The sequence below is a fragment of the Leptosomus discolor genome, chromosome 17 (assembly GCF_034619465.1).
Source record: "Leptosomus discolor isolate bLepDis1 chromosome 17, bLepDis1.hap2, whole genome shotgun sequence".
Taxonomy (NCBI): Eukaryota; Metazoa; Chordata; class Aves; order Leptosomiformes; family Leptosomidae; genus Leptosomus; species Leptosomus discolor.
In genome coordinates, this window is record NC_141407.1 from 2,553,138 (window position 1) to 2,571,315 (window position 18,178).

The 18,178-nt window shown below is 60.6% G+C and overlaps 1 protein-coding gene across 1 annotated transcript; it reads left to right on the forward strand.

Moving 5' to 3' along the window:
- Positions 1-2,572: 2,572 nt before the first annotated feature.
- Positions 2,573-16,961, forward strand: LOC104349102 (sacsin-like). Its single transcript, XM_086474797.1, has 8 exons — positions 2,573-2,595; positions 3,012-3,099; positions 3,296-3,398; positions 3,717-3,863; positions 4,234-5,566; positions 5,809-5,897; positions 6,510-15,997; positions 16,034-16,961. Exons 1-8 carry the CDS (start codon positions 2,573-2,575, stop codon positions 16,691-16,693), a joined length of 11,931 nt encoding a protein of 3,976 aa, XP_086330923.1. The 3' UTR covers positions 16,694-16,961.
- The last annotated feature ends 1,217 nt before the right edge of the window (positions 16,962-18,178 follow it).

Here is an 18,178-nt window from a genome sequence, read left to right on the forward strand (position 1 = left end):
CCGTTAGGGGTTGCTGCATCCAGCAGCCTGAGCGAGCCGAGGCTGCCGCAGCTCCACGCCCCAGGCCCAGCCAGCTGTGCAGCCAACAGCTGTTTCGGGCAGGCGGGCGCGCAGAGCACTCAAACAGCACCAACAGCCTCATCCTGCTCCCCGCTCTGGCTGGTCAGGATGGACCCCTTATCGTACCCCTTGAGGCCAATGTGAGCTTCAATATAAAAAGCTTTAACAAACGATGCATTGGCCAGACTCCTACCACCATCGGCAGTTCTACAGGGAGTCTGAAAAGATGCGGCACGATCTAATTCCTTACACACGCTTGCACCAGCACCGAAGCACCAATCCTGCAAGCGTGGGTTCACCCCCCAGCACCAGCTCTGCTGGCCAAAGGTGGCCCCTCATCGATTGCATTGCATCATGAGGAGGCTGCTGCACTTCTTACCTCATCAACAGGGAAATTTCACTCCCTGACAGGAGTCAATGTCCCTGGCACTCCTGCTCCCAGACACTTTAACCCTTTCTGCAGCTGGACATTCTCACCTGCCAGGCCAGATCATTCCTTGGTCACAAGTGACCATTGCTGAGCAGTTACATCTTCACCTGCCATAGTTCGTCTGTGTCCGTGTGCCTGCAGATGAGCTTCTCATCACACAACCTAGCCATCGCCAGTTCTAGGGGCCACTGGACTCCAGTGGGGCAGCTGGCTCCATCCTTCTGGTGCAGCAGCAGGCATGTGGCCCACTGTCCACCTGGCTGGGTGGTGGGTCCTGGCACTGTCGGGGACCCCCATCCCCACCCATGCAGAGGAGGAACATCACAGCACTGGCACGTGTAGCAGATGCTCATGGCTGTCCCCAGTCCCACCACAGCTCTGAGGCTCTTGAGGATGAAGAGCTTGGGAGAGTGTAAATCTGGATGGAGAGGGTGTGAAGCCATGAAGCACTGACCTGCACACCTCAGCTCTGTGCCCAGTTGAGTCCACAACACAGATCCTTGCTGGCCCCATACCTCACCAGGCCTCCTGTCCCTGACTGCCCCTGGGCTCAGGGACCCTGAAGGACAGGGACAGCCCATGTCCTTTGTTCCCCAGTGCCTATGTCCCTGGAGATGTCTTTCTCAGAGCCCTCCAGGTCCTTGTATCCTCCCGTTCCTCCTGTCCCCACACAATCCTTGTGACTGGGGGATGTCCTTGACTCCCTGTCCATGGGAACAGGCCGCATGGGATCTACCAGGTCCACCAGGCCTTTTTGAAGGAGTCAGGTGGGCTCATGGTCACCCAGAGTCTCCTTTTGACCAGGGGCATGGGGAGTTGGAAGAGACCTGCTGCCTTCCCTCTCATCGATTCCATCACAGCCCTTCAACCCATGGCCATGTCCCCATGTCCCTCCCATCCCACAGAAATCCCATCCCACAGACATGTCCCAAAGTCCCACCCCCCCATAGCTATGCACCCCCCATATCTGTCCCACACGTACCCATCACCACATCCTCCCTACACCATTTCCACGTCTCCATCTTCTCTCCCTCCACTCCCATGTCCTCCAGGCCCCCACCATATAGCCACATCCCAGTGTCTCCCTGACCCATAGTGATCCCACCCCACAGCTATGTCTCCGTGTCCCCACATGCCATAGCGATGTGCCCTTGCTCACAGCAATCCCACCCCATAGCTATGACCCATGTAACGGCATCACCACATAGCTGTATACCCATGGCTCCCACCCCATTGCCACGGCCCCATGGCCACCTGCCCCATGGCCATATCCCCATGGCCATTGCCCCACTGCCATACCCCAACGGACCCCGTCCCACTGCCACGGTCTTGCAGGCCCTACCCCATAGCCATAGCCCTGTTGCCCCACAGCCATAGCCCCCTGGCCATGCCCCATAGCCCCAGCCCCATGGTGCTCTGACCCACAGCTGTATTCCCATGGGTCTCTGACCCATCGCCATGCCCCAGTAGCCCCATCCCTACAGCTGTATCCCCAAGGACCATTGCCACGATCCCCAGCCCACAGCCATACCCACACGTGCCCCCCCCCCCAATCGCCCAGTGGCCCCCACCCCATAGCCACGTCCCCATTGCCATCGGGAGAGACCAGACAAAGTGCAGGGGTGGCACTGGTGGGTACTGGGAGGGATGAGGGGATACAGGTGAAGACTTGAAGAGGGGTCAGAGTGGACTGAGGGAGCTGGAAGCAATGAGGTGTTCTGGGGTGTGTTGGGGGCACTGAGGGTACTGGGAGGACTCGGTGGTACTGGGGGCACTGAGGGGGATTTTGTGGGACTAGGGGGAGGGGGTGTGAGACTGTGGGGACACGGAGCGTGGGGTTGCAATCCCCCACAGCCACGGCCCCAGCCCACCGCCGCGTCCTCCCTGCCCCCTCCCCACGCGGCAATTTTGGGGTTAAACAGGAGCCGAAAAGGCGGATCCAAGCGGGGAAACGAAACTGCGGAGCCCAGGGGCGGGGCCGGGGCCGCCGAGCCGCCGGGACCGGGCGTGCGGCAGCGCAGCGGGAGCGCCCCGGGAGCAGCCCCGCGCCCCGCAGCCCCCGCGCCCCCCGCCCTGCCCGCCATGGCCCGCAAGCAGCCCAACGCGTGAGTGGGGCTGGGGCGGGGGGGCACCGGCGTGTTACTGGGGTTTTACTGGGGTGGAGGGGGGGCACAGGGGAGGGCTGGAGAGTGACCGGGAGTGACTGGGGGCTACTGGTGGGACTGGGGGCTCAGGGGTTAGCGGAGAGCGCTGCAGGGTTGCTGAGGGAGATGGGGATTAGCGGGGGGGCTCAGGGCTTGCTGGGGGGATATGGGGAAGTTTCAGGGTTGCTGGAGGATCCCAGGAAGAGCTGGGGGCCTTGGGGAGGTGGGAGGGGGTCCTTGGAGGTGGTTGTTTCAGTGGGTCCTGAGAGGGGATAGGGTGCCAAGGAGGGGGAATCCAAGGAGGACGTGGGGGTCCTGGTTACCCATGGAGCCCAGCTGCCCCCAACCCCACCCTGCTCCTTCTCTCTGCTTTGCAGGGAGACCTTCTGCCAGCGGGCACCCATCTTCCTTGACTACCTGCACAGCATCCTGCAGAAGTACCCCGATGGGGGGCAGATCCTCAAGGTGAGACCCCCAGGGACCCCAACCGCCTGGGCTCTCTTGCCCAGCTGGGCAGGCAAACTGCGAGGCAGCTGAGGTGGGCGGTGGTCCTTGCCCAGCACCAGCCTCTGGACCTTGCTGGCCAGCTGGGAGAGCGGTGGGTGCTTTTCCCTGGGGGCTGGGAGGGGGCAGATGTCCCAGCACTGATCCCTGAACCCAGGAGCTGGTGCAGAACGCGGACGACGCTGGCGCTAACGAGGTCGTGTTCGTGTCCGACGAGCGGGAGTTTGACATCACCGGAGGGGGGCTGGCGGGCACCCAGGGTGAGAGGCACTACGGGCATCGGGAGAGACCAGACAAAGTGCAGGGGTGGCACTGGTGGGTACTGGGAGGGATGGGGGGATACAGCTGAAGACTTGAAGAGGAGTCAGAGTGGACTGAGGGAGCTGGAAGCAATGAGGTGTTCTGGGGTGTGTTGGGGGCACTGAGGGTACTGGGAGGACTCGGTGGTACTGGGGGCATTGAGGGGGATTTTGTGGGACTAGGGGAGGGGGTGTGAGATTGTGGGGACACGGAGTGTGGGGTTGCAATCCCCCCTACACGGCCCAAGTATCCCCTAACGCATGGTCCTGACCCCCCAGGCCCAGCCCTCCTGGCCTACAATGACGCCCTGATGTCCCCCCGGGACTGGACAGGGCTCCTGCGCCCGGGGGTTTCACACAAGCGGGAGGACCCCAGCACTGTGGGGCGCTTCGGCCTGGGCTTCACTTCTGTCTACCACCTTACTGGTGAGCGGCACTGGGGGCCTCAACTGCAACTGAACTGGGGACATGGGTTGTACTGGAGGCACTGAACTACAGGTGCTGGGGAGGACTGGGGGGCACTGAGGGGGTGCAAAATGGAGGACTGCATCTGAAGTGAGGAAACCTGAAGCAGCAGGAGGCTGGGGGGAGGCTGGGTGGCAAAGGAGGGCAGGGCCGCATGGGGAAACTGAGGGAGGACTGATGCATTGGGATTAAGCTTGGGGTCATGGGAGGCACTGTGGGGTTGAACTTGAAGGTACTGGGTGGGCACTTGGGGCACCGATGGGTTGGGAAGACCTGGGGAGGCAGTGGTGTCCATGCCATCCCTGTGGCCTCATGGTTCCTGTGTCCCCAGACCTGCCAGGTGTGCTGAGCCCCCCATCCTTGGGGGTGCTGGACCCCGAGTGCCGCGTGCTGCCGGGTGGCGGTGCCCGCTGGGACGTCTCTGCAGCCCAGGACCTTCCTGGCCTTTTCGAGCCCTTCTGGGCTGGGCTGGAAGTTGTGGGACAGCACCGTGGCTCTGCCCAGGGCACTCTCTTCCGCTTTCCCCTCCGCCAGCAACCCTCGGAAATCGCTACAGGGGTCTCCAGTCCTGAGCGCCTCCATAGCCTCCTCCAAACCTTCCTCACCGAGGCCCCTCTTGCCCTCCTCTTCCTCCGCCATGTCCGCCGCGTAGCCCTGTACCACGTGGCTCCTGATGGGGTCCAGACACTCATGGGGACCCTTGTGGCATCCCCTCAGCCTCTCCCTGTCCCAGGGCCATCAGGGGACAAGGGGCTGAGTCTGGCATGGTGCCTGGTGACCCTGCACGGGGATGGGGTGGGGGACAGGAACGAGTGGCTGGTGGCCACAGGCAGAGCCACGGAGGGGCCGGCCGTGGCACTGGGCGCAGGGCTGGGGTGCTGCCCTGAGCTGAGCCTGGCGCACCCCCTCCACGGGCCCTGCCGAGGGCGGCTGTGCTGCTTCCTACCCCTGCCAGCCACAGACGAGATGGCCACAGGGCTGCCCGCCCACGCCAGCGCCCCCTTTGCCCTCTCCGACGACCGCCGCCACCTCCGCTGGCCCGAGGAGGGCGAGGAGGGTGAGGAAGATGCCCGCTGGAATGCCCTGCTGCTCCTCGACCTCCTGCCGCGGGTCTACAGCCACATGGCTGCTGTGGCCACAGCTCTGCCCAACGTAGACGCCTACAGCATCTGGCCGGACCCCGAGCACACCCCGAGCTTTGGCCGCGTCCGCAGTTTGGTGACCCACGTCTGCCGGGAGCTGGCAGCTGCCCGCACCCTGGTGCCAGCCACAGAGGGAGCCACAGGGCGGCTGCGGGCCCGTGAGGCCGTGCTGCTGCCGGAGGCCACGGGGGACATGGCCACGTGGCGGGCGGTCCAAGCCTTGCTGGTGGCAGCCGGGGAGCCAGTGGCTGAGGTCCCAGCCCATGTCCGGAGGGCGCTGGCTTTGGGGATGGCGGAGGGCACGCGGGAGGCCACGGCGGGCCACATGCGGGAGGCGCTGCGGCGCCACGGGGCCATAGGCCTCCCGGCTGCCGACCGGCTCTCCCTCCTGCGCTACGTGGCCGGGGATGGGTGCCATGCTGAACTGCAGGGTCTCCCCCTCCTGCCTCGCGCCGATGGAACCTTCGTGGCCTTTGGAACTGCATCAGCCATGGTCTATGTGGACACGTCCGACTGCCCCAGGTGAGTCTGTGGCCCCAGGCAGCCCCATTCCCTGTGGGAGCGGGCAGGTGAGCCCGTTGCCCAGGGCGCCGCTCCCTCTCTTGAGCTGAAAGGGGGCCATGATCAAACCTGGACATTTGGGTGCCTCACTGCCCTCCTCCGCTCCCCTGGCACCCCCAAGTGGGAGCTGAGCTAGGTGTCCAGGAAGCTGCCTGCCCCCCCATTATGCCTCTAGTCGCCCAGCACCTCCATTGTCCCCACAGGGAGCTCCTGCCCGGCTTGGCTGGCTCCTTCCTGCCCTCAGACCTGGAGCCAGGCTTGGACAGCCTCCTGCGAGGCATTGCCAAGGCAGGTAAGAGATGGAGGGGGTCCCTGGACCCCTTTTGGGTGCCCCGATCTCCCTCTGAAGCTAAATGCCCTGAGGCACCCTTGGACACCCTGGGGCTCCTCTGCAGCCCCAACATCTCCCAACATCATGGTCCGTGATCCCTGTCTGGGGCCCCTCTCTGGGCTTCCCCCATCCATTCAACAGCACTGTAGATCCCAGGTCTCACTTGGTCAGGGGTGCATTGAGTCCAGGGCCACCTCTTCTATCCTGCATCTCCCTGTTTCTCTTGGGACTCCCCTGTTCTTGGTGTTCCTCCCACATTCCCCTGTCCCCTCTGTGCTCCCTCGGATCCTGGGTTTCCCTGTGTTCCCCATCTGAGGACCTCCATGGCCCCCAATACTGGTCCCCCAACACCTCTTTCCCTCGCAGATCTCCTCTATCCCCACCAATCTGGGGTTCCGTTGATCCTCCTCCCCAGGGTATCCACTGTCCCTCCAGAGCCCGGGTCCTCCCATCCCCAGTATGAGGGGCGCCCATCCCCTGCAGATCTCAGGTTCTTTCCCCCACATCCTGGCTCCCCCTGCCAGGTCCCAGGTCCTATGTACTCCTCATCCAGCCTCTGCCTCCTGCACACAGGTCTTTTCCCCAACCTGGTTCTGCTGGACCCAGCTATGACTGCCCAGACCCTACGCTTGGCTCTGCCCCCCACCTGGATGTCCCAGTCTTCAATGCCAGTGACCTGGTACCCAGCCCAAGGCCCCCCCCAGCCCCCAGCCTCCTGGTTCCCAGCCCTGTGGCAATTCCTGGCCCACCACGTGGAAGACCTGAGACCTCTGGAGGGGCTTCCTCTCATCTCGCTGTCCCCACTGGGTGCCTCCAGCATCCGTCTGGCTCCACTGATACCCCGGTCCAGTCTTATCTTCCAGGCATGGGAGGACCAGTGCCTGCCACCTGCTGTGGCCTCTGTGATGGAGGTCCTGGGTTGTCCAGTGGTGCCACCAGGAACATGGCACCGCTCTCTGTCCCGCTATGTCCTGCCTCCATCCCCACTCAATGCCCTGCGGGCCCTGGGCAGGCGAGGGGTTGCAGCTGTGGCCTCCTGCCTGGCCTCGCTGCCTGCTGCAGATGTGGCCACCCTCCGGCTCTACCTGGCAGACATCCCATCCCTGACAGCGCAGGACAGGGCCACACTGGCTGCTCTGCCCCTCTTTGTCCAACTGCCCTGCTTGGCCACCCCAAACCCCACGCAGCTGGTACCGGCTGGCACCACGTTGGCGCTGGAGTCAGAGCCGGAGCTGCCCAGCGCTGTGGTGCTGCCGCAGGCCATGTTGCAGTGCCGGGATGAAGTTGACCGGCGGCTCCTGGGAAGGCTCCAGAGGCCCCTCATCAGTGTAGCCCATGTGGTGCTGGGGGCCATCAAAGCCGTAGCCCAGGGTGCCTATGCAGGGCGGGCGGCCGAGACACAGGCTCTGCTGCTCTGGGTGCTGCAGCATGGAGACATCCTCTTTGCACAGAGCCCCCCACTCCAGCAGGCCTGCAGCAGGCTGGCCTTCCTGGAGACACCCAACGGCCCCGTGTGCCCGCAAGACCTCTATGACCCCTGTGAGAAGACCTTGCAGGCGCTGCTGGGTCCCGAGTGCTTTCCTCCTACTGCTTTCCGCAGTCCGCCTGTCCTCCGTGCCTTGAGAACCCTGGGCCTGCGGCACGGGGAGGGGTGCCTGGTGCCTTCGGACATCCTAAAGGCTGCAGCAAGTGTGAGCCAGGGTGGCACAGCGGCTCTGGACAGGGCTCGGGCACTGATCAAGGTCTGCAACTGCCCCAAGGCACTGGCTGGTTTCAGCGCTGCAAAGCTTAGGCAGCTCCAGGCTCTGCCATGGGTGCCTCGTTCCGAGTGCACTGGAAAGCCTGGGCAGCAATTCCTGCCCCCCAACAAGCTGCGGTCCACCCAGTACCAGCCCCTGGTGGGGCTTGCCATGCACCTGACTGACGCCTTTGTGCCAGAGGCAGAGAAGAAGCTGGGGCTGAGCCAGCCCCCACCGCCAGAGAGAGTGTGGGAGCAGCTGAGACAGCTGGCAGGGCGCCGGGACGTGGCTGAGGTAGGTCCCGCGCTCCAGCCTGTCTACCGGCACATGCAGGAAAACCTGAAGACCTTTAGGGCTGCCCCGGATGATGCTGTGGTGTGGACCGGGACTGGGTTTGTCCCCCCACGTGATGCTGTGCTGGGCTATCCTGAGGAGCTGGAGCTGGGTATGCTGGTGCCCAGGGTGCCTCCTGACTTCCTCGCCTACAGCTGCCTCTTCAGGGCTTGGGGGGTGGCGGCGACAGTGAGTGAGGAGAGGGCGGTTGCAGCCCTGCGCTGCCTGGGGCAGGACATAGACAGGCGCAGCTCCAGAGCGGGCACTGCAGCAGAGTTGCAGGTGGCTGTAGCTGTCCTAGAGTGGCTTAAGAGTCGGGGACACCAGAGTGAGGGCACGGTGCCGGTTCCCGTGAGGATCCCGGAGGGCTTGGGCTTTGCCCTCCGCCCGGCTGTTTCTACCGTGTACCTGGACATGGAGCTGGAGGCAGAGGAGGATATTCAAGAGGTGGTGCATGAGGCAGTGCCATCCAGCACAGCCGTATTCCTCGGCACGGAGCTGCTCAGTACGCGGGTGCTGGGGCCGGAGCCGTTCACGGCCTGTGGCCCCTCAGAGCCCATCACCTTACGGCTCCGCAACATCCTCCGGGAGTACGGAGAGGAGGGCGACCTCTTCACAGAGATGGTCCAGAATGCAGAGGATGCTGGGGCTACTGTGTGCCGCTTCCTTCTGGACCTCCGACGCTGCAGAAAGGCCACCTCTGGGCTGCTAGACCCTGGCATGAGTGCCTGCCACGGCCCAGCCCTCTGGGCCTACAACAATGCCCTCTTCACAGAGGATGACCTCCGTAACATCACACGGGTTGGGGCTGCTACGAAGGAGGGCCAGGCAGGCCAGATCGGGCGCTTTGGGCTGGGCTTCAGCTCTGTCTACCGTGTCACAGATGTGCCGTCAGTGCTGAGCGGGGAGACACTGCTCATCTTTGATCCCAATGGCACCCATCTGGGCAAGCATATCCCCAGGGCCGGCTGCCCTGGCATCCGCCTGGACTTCTCCAGCCGACCACGCATCCTCCGTGCCTTTGCTGAGCAGTTCTGGCCCTACCATGGCATCTTTGGGTGCCGCCTGCCTGAGCCAGGACCATTTCCAGGGAGCCTTTTCCGTCTGCCTTTCCGCACTGAAGAGGAAGCTGTGAGATCACAGATTTGCTCAGAGGCCTTTGGTACGAAACGCATCCAGTCCCTTGGCACCAACTTCCTTGGCTCTAACCGGCTCCTGCTGCTCTTCCTGCAGAGGGTGAGGGAGATGTCCCTGGAGATGCTGCCAGACATGGCCACTTCTGCGGCGGATACCACGCCCCTGGCCACGCTGCGGCGAAAGGAGATCCGCAACTTCAGGGGCCCTGGGGACCCCCCAAACTGGGCAGCCATCGAGCAGCTCACAGCCTGTGATGAGGAATCCAAGACCACATGGCACTACCTAGTTTTGGTATGTCAGGGTGATGGGGAGTTGCTGGAACTGTTTCACCGGAACACACAGGCAGGGCTCCATCCTCTGCCTCCCGTGGCTGGTGTGGCCCTTCCCCTTGCCCTTACTGCAGCTGGCAACTGGGTGCCACGTCTGGATGCCGAGGAAGGGCAAGTCTTCTGCCACCTTCCCATGCCAGTCACCTCAGGGCTGCCAATCCACGTGCATGGAGCCTTCAGCATCCTCTCAAACCGCAAGGGGCTGTGGGACACGGCAGAGCGAGGTGAGTGGAACCGGCTGCTGCTCCGCAATGCTGTGCCGGTCGCCTGGCTCCGGGCGCTGGACCACCTCCGCACCATGCATGAGGCAGGTGAATTGGAGAGCTATGAATATCATGTCTTCTGGCCAGACACTAACACTGCCCGTTACCCCTTTACGGAGGCTGTGACCGGTTTCTACCAGGCTGTGGCAGCCCGGAATGGCCCCAGGCTGTTTTCTGATGGCTGCTCATGGTGCTCACTGCAGGACGCCCGCTTCCTGCACCAGGCTGTGGTCAGACACCCCAAGCTGGGTGCTGTGGCCAAGCGTGTCTTTGCCACCACCCTGCCCCATCCCCTGTTAGCTGTGGCCTTGCCAGAGCAGGTGCAGAGGGGCCTTGGGAAGGCAGCGGATGCTGGCACCTATGACTGGCCCCGCTTTTACTGCGAGCTTGTGCTTCCGAACTTGGAAGACCTCTCTGTTGTTGACCGGGACCCACTGCTTCTCCATGCACTGGATATGTCCCATGATGATGTGGACAAAGTGCTGCAGAGAGTGCCCTGCATTCCTGCCACCCCTCATGGCCACTTGCAGCTCATCAATTGCCTGGTGCACCCCAGAGGCCGCATTGCCTCTTTATATGACCCTAAGGATGGGCGCTTCCCCACTGGAGACACCTTCCTTTCCCCAGAAAGACTAAGGCAATTGGAGAGGCTGGGCATGATTAAGGACACGATCACCCTGCCAGAGCTGCTGGAGCGGGCAAAGACAGTGCAGCTTATCTGGACCAAGGACCGTGCCCAGGGCTGCCGGAGGGCTGCCAGAATCCTTGAGCTGCTTCAGGATGCAGTGGAAAAGAGGGTGAACAACCCCATGCAGGCAGATTTCCAGACTGTGCCCTTCCTCCCTGGTACACTGCCCACCGGCGAACTTGTGCTGTTGCCAGCTGCCCAGGTCTACAGTCATGTCCATGCCCCACTAGTGGGACTCATCCACCCTATCTTGGCTTCTAAAGCACTGGGGGGAAACTTCAGCCTCCCTGAGGAGGTTGCATCCTTCTTGGGGCTGGACCGGCAGCTACCAGCAGCTGCAGTCCTTGAGCAGCTGCAGGCACTGAGCTGTAGCTCCAATGCTCTCCCTTTGGAGAACCTGCAGAACAGCACCTACCACTGCTACAAGCACCTGGACAAGCTAGTCCAGAGAGATCAGTCCAGCTGGGATGAGGTGGCTTCTGCAGTGGCCCAAGGGGAGCCCTTCATCTTGGTGGGCTCCCGCTTTGTGCCGGTCATGGCTGTGGCTGAGACGCTGTCATTTGAGGCTGTCCCGTATCTTCACCAGCTCCCGGAGCAGTACCGGCCCTACAGCCAACTCTGGAAGTGCGTGGGGCTGCGCCACTCATTCACCTGGGATGATTATGCCAAAGTGCTCTGCATCCTGGCAGAGACGCATGCTGGAGAGCCGCTGCCAGCCGCGGAGCTGGCTCTGGCCGTGCGGCTGGTGTCTTCTGGCTTGATGGCAGATGACAAAGAGCCAGATGCGTACCAGACCCAGCAACTCTTTCTACCTGACCAGGAGGGCATTTTGCGTCCACGGGACAAGCTCCACTTCAATGATACACCATGGTTGCCAGTGGACAAAGATGTCCTGCTGTGCCATAAGCAGCTGTCCCGAGCCACAGCCCTGCGCTGTGGGGTGCCTACCACATGCCACCGGGCACTGCAGAGGATCCAGCTTCACAGTACAGACCTGAGCCTCTGGATGCAGCCATTTGGTGCCTGTGAAGACTTGCCAACACGCCTGAAGAACATCTTGCATGAGTACCCAGCATCCGCTCATGATATGGTGAGAGAGTTGCTCCAGAATGCAGACGATGCTGGTGCGAGGCTTGTGCACTTCGTGTGGGACCGCCGGCAGCACCCAGAGGATGCCACTTTCAGTGAGAACTGGAAACTCCTGCAGGGCCCTGCCCTCTGCATCTATAATGACAGCCCCTTCCAGCAGCAGGACATTGAAGGCATTCAGCGTCTGGGGGTGGGTGGCAAGCAAGGCCGGCAGGATGTCACAGGCAAATATGGCCTTGGCTTCAACACTGTCTTCCACTTTACTGACTGCCCAGCCTTCCTTACTGGAGACAGTGCCCTGTGTGTATCTGATCCCCATCTCTACTACATTCCTGGAGCCACAACTGAGAGTCCTGGTGGGATGTTCGCTGTCAATCCTGAATTCAAGAGGACCTTTCCAGATGTTTATGACACCTTCCTACCCTCCCTCTTCAACCTGAACCAGGGTGTCCTTTTCCGGCTGCCCCTCCGCACCGCAAGTGGAGCTAACATGTCCAGGGTGTCTGACATGGTTGTGCGGGACCAAGACCTCATGGCCATGGAGAGAGTACTGGCTGAGGAAGGTGAGGACTTGGTGCTCTTCCTCCGGCACCTCCGCACTGTGGTCTTCTCTGAGATCCCCCCAGATGGGGAGCAGTTGTTGGAGAGGCTGCGGGTGGCCACAGAGCTGACAGATGGTGATGCAGAGCTGAGACAGGATTTTCAAGAGAGCCTGAGCCAAGCCACAGATGGGAACAGCCCCATCTCTGTCTCCTATATCATGACAATCAAAACCAGCAAGGCCAAGGCCAAGTCCAGCACCGTGTGGAGGGTGATCTCCCAAATTGGGGTGCAGGAAGGGGCTGAGGAGTCTCCGGTGCCTGGGCGGCTACCCTACGGGGCGGTGGCTGCCTGCCTGGACCCATTGGGCTTGGATAAAGTCATAGGCAAAGCTTTCTGCACCCTCCCACTGCCGCTTACCACAGGGCTACCTGTACACATCAATGCCAACTTCTCCGTGGATGCGGCCAGACGCAATATCCGCCAGGACCCAGACAGCACAGAAACAGCCTGGAATGGCTTCTTGCTCCAGCGCTTGGTGACTCCACTGTACTGTGCCTTTCTTACCAGGCAGTGGGAATCTCTGGACCCTGAAGGGCTCAAGTTCTTGTCCCTGGAGGACTGCCAGAAGCAGCTGGCCTCCCACTACCTCCAGTTCTTCCCTACTGTGACAAAGGCACTACCTACCTTTCAGGACCTGGTGAGAGATATCTATAGGCACATCAGTCATGCACGCCTGCCTCTGGTGCCTGTGTACCACATGAAGTCACCTAACAGAATGGTGACAATGACCTGGGCATGTCCAGGTGGTGGGAACGTGCTAACAGAGCCATACTTTCTCAAGGTGAGGCCTGAGCTAGCTCTCCAGGAGGTGCTGCAGCGCCTGAACATGAACCTGGTGCCAGCATTTATCAACCTGCGGCAGCTCTATGAGGAGTTCATTGAAGCCCACGTGGATGCTGTTTCCTTGCAGCCGGCCTCTCTCCGGCGCTTCCTCAAGGCCCTGGCACTTCCTGTGCCCTGCAAGCTGGCTGAGACACCCCTGCAGAACGCAGAGAGCTGCTGCATCCTGCTGAAACACTGCCTGAAGCCCACAGATGCGGACAAGACAGAACTGGACAAGGCAGAACTGGAAGGCCTGCCTCTGCTGGCCACACAAGATGGCTGCTTGAATGCCCTCAGCAGCCACCAACCAGTCTTCTGCAGCTCCTTTGCCCACCTCTTCCCCCGCCACTGCCACCGCTTTGCCGACAAGTTAATTTCTGACTTGCCTCCTCCTTGCTTCGTGAAGAAGCTTGGCCTTCTGGAGGCCACACCACTCATTCTGGAGGCACTGGGTCAGCTGAACTGGACCACAGAGGCAGAGAAGTGGCTCAAGAAGCTGTGGATGTTCTTCAGCACTGTGGTCTACACAGTTGGGAAGGCCAAAGAGGAGTTGGAGGCGGACATGAAGTCATTCATGGATCATCTCCAGGATGTGGTGGTGCTGCCTGTTCAGGGGGATGAGAAAGGCTCGACGCGCCTACTGCCACTGTCCTCCCTCCCCAATGTTCTTTTTGAGTGTGAGACGGATGTGGCTAGGGTGCTGCACAAACTGGGCATCGCTGTGCTCCAGCAGTCCCTACTGCCTTTCAGCTTTTCCCACCACTGCCTGAAGACAAGGGCACTGCAGGTCACAGAGCCCAGGGCTGTGCTGGCCCAGCTGGTGGACACCAGAGCTGATCTCCGCTGGAGGGACTTAAAGAAGCGGGATGTGACTGTCCTGCTGCACTTTGTGCAGGGAAAACTGGATTCATCGGCGCTGGAGAAGCTCCGGCTTCTGCCTCTCTTCCAGAAGTATGATGGGGACTATGTATCTGTGGCACCCTACCGCAAGGTGCTGTTGCTCCGGAGCCAGATCCAAGAGCTGCCCCTGGGTGCCCGAGCCCTGTGCAGCCTGGAGAAGGGCCTGTTGCTGCTCACAGCAGATGAGATCCACCAGCAGCTGGCCAAGGATTTGCAGTGGGAGCTCACAGATGACTGGCAGCTCTTCATGACTGTGGTGCTGCCCCAGCTGTCCCAGCTCAAAGCGAAAGAGCTTATGGAAGCTGTGCGCTTGTTCTTTGCCCTGCAACGTTTCTCTGACGCTAAGTTCAAGAAAGCTGCTGTGGCAGCTTTTCAGACTGTGGCCTTTATACCTGATGCCAATGGTGTGCTGCGCCAGGCCTCCTTCTTCTATGACAACACACCCTCCTTCAGCACTCTGCATCTCCAACACCGCTTTGTGCCTCAGTCTTTCTTTGTGGAGCTAAATTACAGCCAGGAAGATATTAAGTATTTCCTGCTTCAGGTAGGTGTCCGCACCAGCCTCTCTGAGGAGGATTTTGTGGAACTGGCCCTGGAGATAGAGCGTGAAGCCACTCAGGCTAGGTACCACACTGAAGACCTGCTGGAACGACAGCAGGAGATGCTCAACATGCTTGGCACCATGTTGGATAGTCCCTTATCAGTGAGTTTCCTGGAGAAAATTGCCTCAATCCACTTCCTGCCTTCAGCGGACATCCCCCCGAGCTTGGTGGACCTCCACCCCCCTTTTGCAGCCTGCATTAAGCCTGTGGCCCTGAAGGGCAGTGTTTACCACTGCCAAGAAGATGTGGCTGAGCTCCTGTGGACATCAGCCACCATCCTGCCGAGGTCCTCTGCACTCAGGCAGGACCTCAAGGATGTCCTGCAGGCCATGGGAGTCCTCGTAGAGATACCCACTGCCCTGGTGGTGGCCAACCTGGAGCAGGTGTGCAGGGCAGCCTGCCAAACGCCACAGCAGGTGAACACACGGGCCAGAGTGCTCCAGAAGGTGTACAACTTCTTGCAGACCTGTCTGAAGGAGGTGGACACAGGGCGCCTTGCTGAGCTGCCTGTGGTGCTGGCCAAGTCAGGGGACATGGCCATGCCATGGCAAGTGGTGATATCCCTCCCAGATGAGGCTGAATTTTACCCCTATCTCCTCAAGCCTGACCCCCACATAGCTGTCTACGGAGACCTTCTGCAACATCTTGGGGTGGTCCTGCTCCCCACGCTGACTCACTACAGCCGTGTCCTGGCCCAAATCTACCAGGAGAGCCATGTGAGTGGGACCCTCAATGCTATCCAGAAGAATACAGTCCTGTTGGCCACACGGCACTTCTTCCAGCTGCTGCGAGATGCCCCAAAGCCCCCTGATTTCTCCACTGTGGATGAGCTGTACTTGCTGAGCACTGCTGACTGCCTCGAGTCATCCCACAAGCTGTACTTCAATGACTGCGTGTCCTCAAATACCTGTAGGGCCTTGGGGAAGACCTTTGTGTTCATGGCTGAACTGCCCGGGACCGCATATAATGCCTGGTGGCTGCTGCAAATGCTACCATCGCGGCTGCGGCCACGGGCACTCTCAGAAGTGACAGAGCAGCAGCTGGAGGAGGGCAGTCTGCGGCTGTGTCGCTATGGCTTTCACTGCCCTGGGCAGAGGCGTCTGCAGACCCTCCTGGTATCACTGCAGTTTAGGATGGGGTTGAAAGCCCTGCTCCAGTGGCAGAGCCACAGGGCTATGATGAGGATGGAAGGGGATGTTGACTTTGCAGCGGAGCAGCTGAGAGTGCAGTGCTGTGAGGACATCTGCACTGTGCTGGTCCACTGTGGTGCAAAGGTGGAGGGGAGCACCCAGTCGCGGGTTGTCTATGTGCACGTGGCTGATGGTGCCCAGCGGCTCCTCTACATCCGGCATGCAGAGATGGTGCTGGACCGGCACCAGCTGAGGGTCCTGGAGACGCTGGCGGAGGAGATCAATATCATCCTGGGTGGACAGCTGGAGGCACCTGCCTTGTCAGTGCTGCGTGAAATGCTGGTCTGCCAGAAGCCACAGGACGTGGTCTTTGTTCTGGAGGAGAACAATGTGGCACTCGTGGGTGCTGCACCAGAGCCAGAGGAGGTCATGGCACCAGATCCGGAGCCAGATCCAGAGAAGAGGCTGCAGGAGGACGCTGTGGCAGAGGGGAAGCCATGCAAGGATTGGCACAGCCTGATGCCAGAGGGGAATGGCAATGTGGATCACAGCCTGGCAACCTTGCAGCATCTGTGTGCTCTCAAGCGGCCAAAGGTGTTGCAGGATCTCTACCTCCAGCACAGCCCTGCGAGCGCTGCCCAGCACCACAGCAGGGGACAGGAAGGCCATGGATCCTGGTTGTGCAATGAGGAGGCCATGGCCCAGACTCCATCCATCCCAGAAGCCCAGCGGTGGCTGCGGCAGGCCGAGAGTGACCTGCAGGCAGCCCACAATGACATCAGGCACTGCTGCCCCAACTGGGTCCTCTTCAAGGCACACCAGGCCCTGGAGAAGGCGCTAGTGGCTGCTGCACTTTGCCATGGTGAGGCCTTTAAGGCCCCAGTGGGGCTTGTGGGGCTGTCTCAATGGCTGGAGGCGGTGGAGCCAAAGTTGAGGGGCCTGGCAAAGGAGGTGGAGTGGTTGCATGGCTGTGGCATGGATGACAAGGCCACACAGTACCCGAGTTACCACCCCTTCCCCATCACCCCCAACGAGGCCTTCCACAGTGTGGATGAGGAGGAGGTTCTGAAGCGGGTGCAGGAAGTGCTGGGGAGGCTGCAGAACCACGTGAGCAGAATGTGAGGATGCCCCCACAGAGGGGGCACTGGCAGCTGGGCAATGGGACCACCATGGACCCACCACAGACCTGTCGCAGACTCACCGTGGACTTGCCACAGGGAATTCCAGACTGTCCAGCCCTGCAGCAGGGCTGGATGAAGGTAGGAGGGGCGTGGGGGCTGATGGGATGCCTAGGCCACTGAAGGTTGTGGGGTAGCATGTGCTGTTGGCATGCCTTGAGAGCGGGGGAAATAAAGTACAATAATAAATGTTGCAGTGCTGGTAGACCCTTCATGAACAGTGTGGTCAGTGGACACGGAGAGGTTGTGGGCGACTGGGGGTGTGTGGAAGGTGAAGGTGGTGATGAAGGGGTTTAGAGGACTGTGGTGAGTTAACCCTGGCTAGCCACTCGGTGCCCACCAAGCTGCTCTATCGCTCTCCCTCTTCAACAGCACAGGGGGAGAAAATATGATTAAAATCTCATGGGTCATGATAAGGACAGGGAGAGACCTCACCAATTACTGTCACAGGCAAAACAGACTCGGGAAAATTAATTTCACTTATTACCAATTAAACAGAGTAGGATAATGAAAAATAAGAACAAATATAAAAGCACCTTCCTCCCACCCCTCCCTTCTTCCTGGGCTCAACTTCACTCCTGACTCTTCTACCTCCTCCCCTCAAGTGGCACAGGGGGATGGGGAATGTGGGTTGGCGTCGTCTCATAACACTTTGTCTTTGCTGCTCCTTCCTCCTCATGGTGTTCCCCTGCTCCAGTGTGGGGTGCCTCCCATAGGAGACTGTCCTGCACTAACTTCTCCAATGTGAGTCCTTCTCATGGTCTGCAGTTCTTCAAGAACTGCTCTGGCAGGAGTCCTTTCCATGGGGTGTGGTCCTTCAGGAACAGACTGCTCCAGTGTGGGTCCCCTGCAGGGCCACAGGTCACGCCAGGAGACCTGCTCCTGTGTGGACTCATGTCCACAGGCTGCATCCCCTGCAAGAAGCCTGTTCTGATGGGGGCATCTCCATCTGCTGTGGGGTGGGGTCTTCCACGGTCTGCAGGTTGGATATCTGTTCCACCATGGTCCTCCACGGGCTACAGGGCAACAACCTGTGTCACCATGCGCTGCAGGGGAATCTCTGCTCTGGTGCCTGGAGCATCTCCTCCCCCTCCTTCTTCACCGACCTTGGTGTCTGCAGAGTTGTGGCTCTCACATATTCTCACTTCTCCCTCCCAGCTGCTGTTGTGCAGCAGTTTTTACCCCTTCTTAAACATGTTAGCACAGAAGTGCTACCAACATCGTTGATTGGCTCAGCTTTGGCCGGCGGCAGGTCCATCTTGAAGCCAGCTGCAACTGTCTCTGGCTGACATGGGTGCAGCTTCTGGTGTCCTCTAACGGAAGCCACCCCTGCAGCCCTGCTGCTACTAAAACATTGCCACATGAAGCCAACACAAGGGTGATGAGGTTGTGTCAAGGGGAGCATGGGGCACTCAAGAGGGCACAAGGC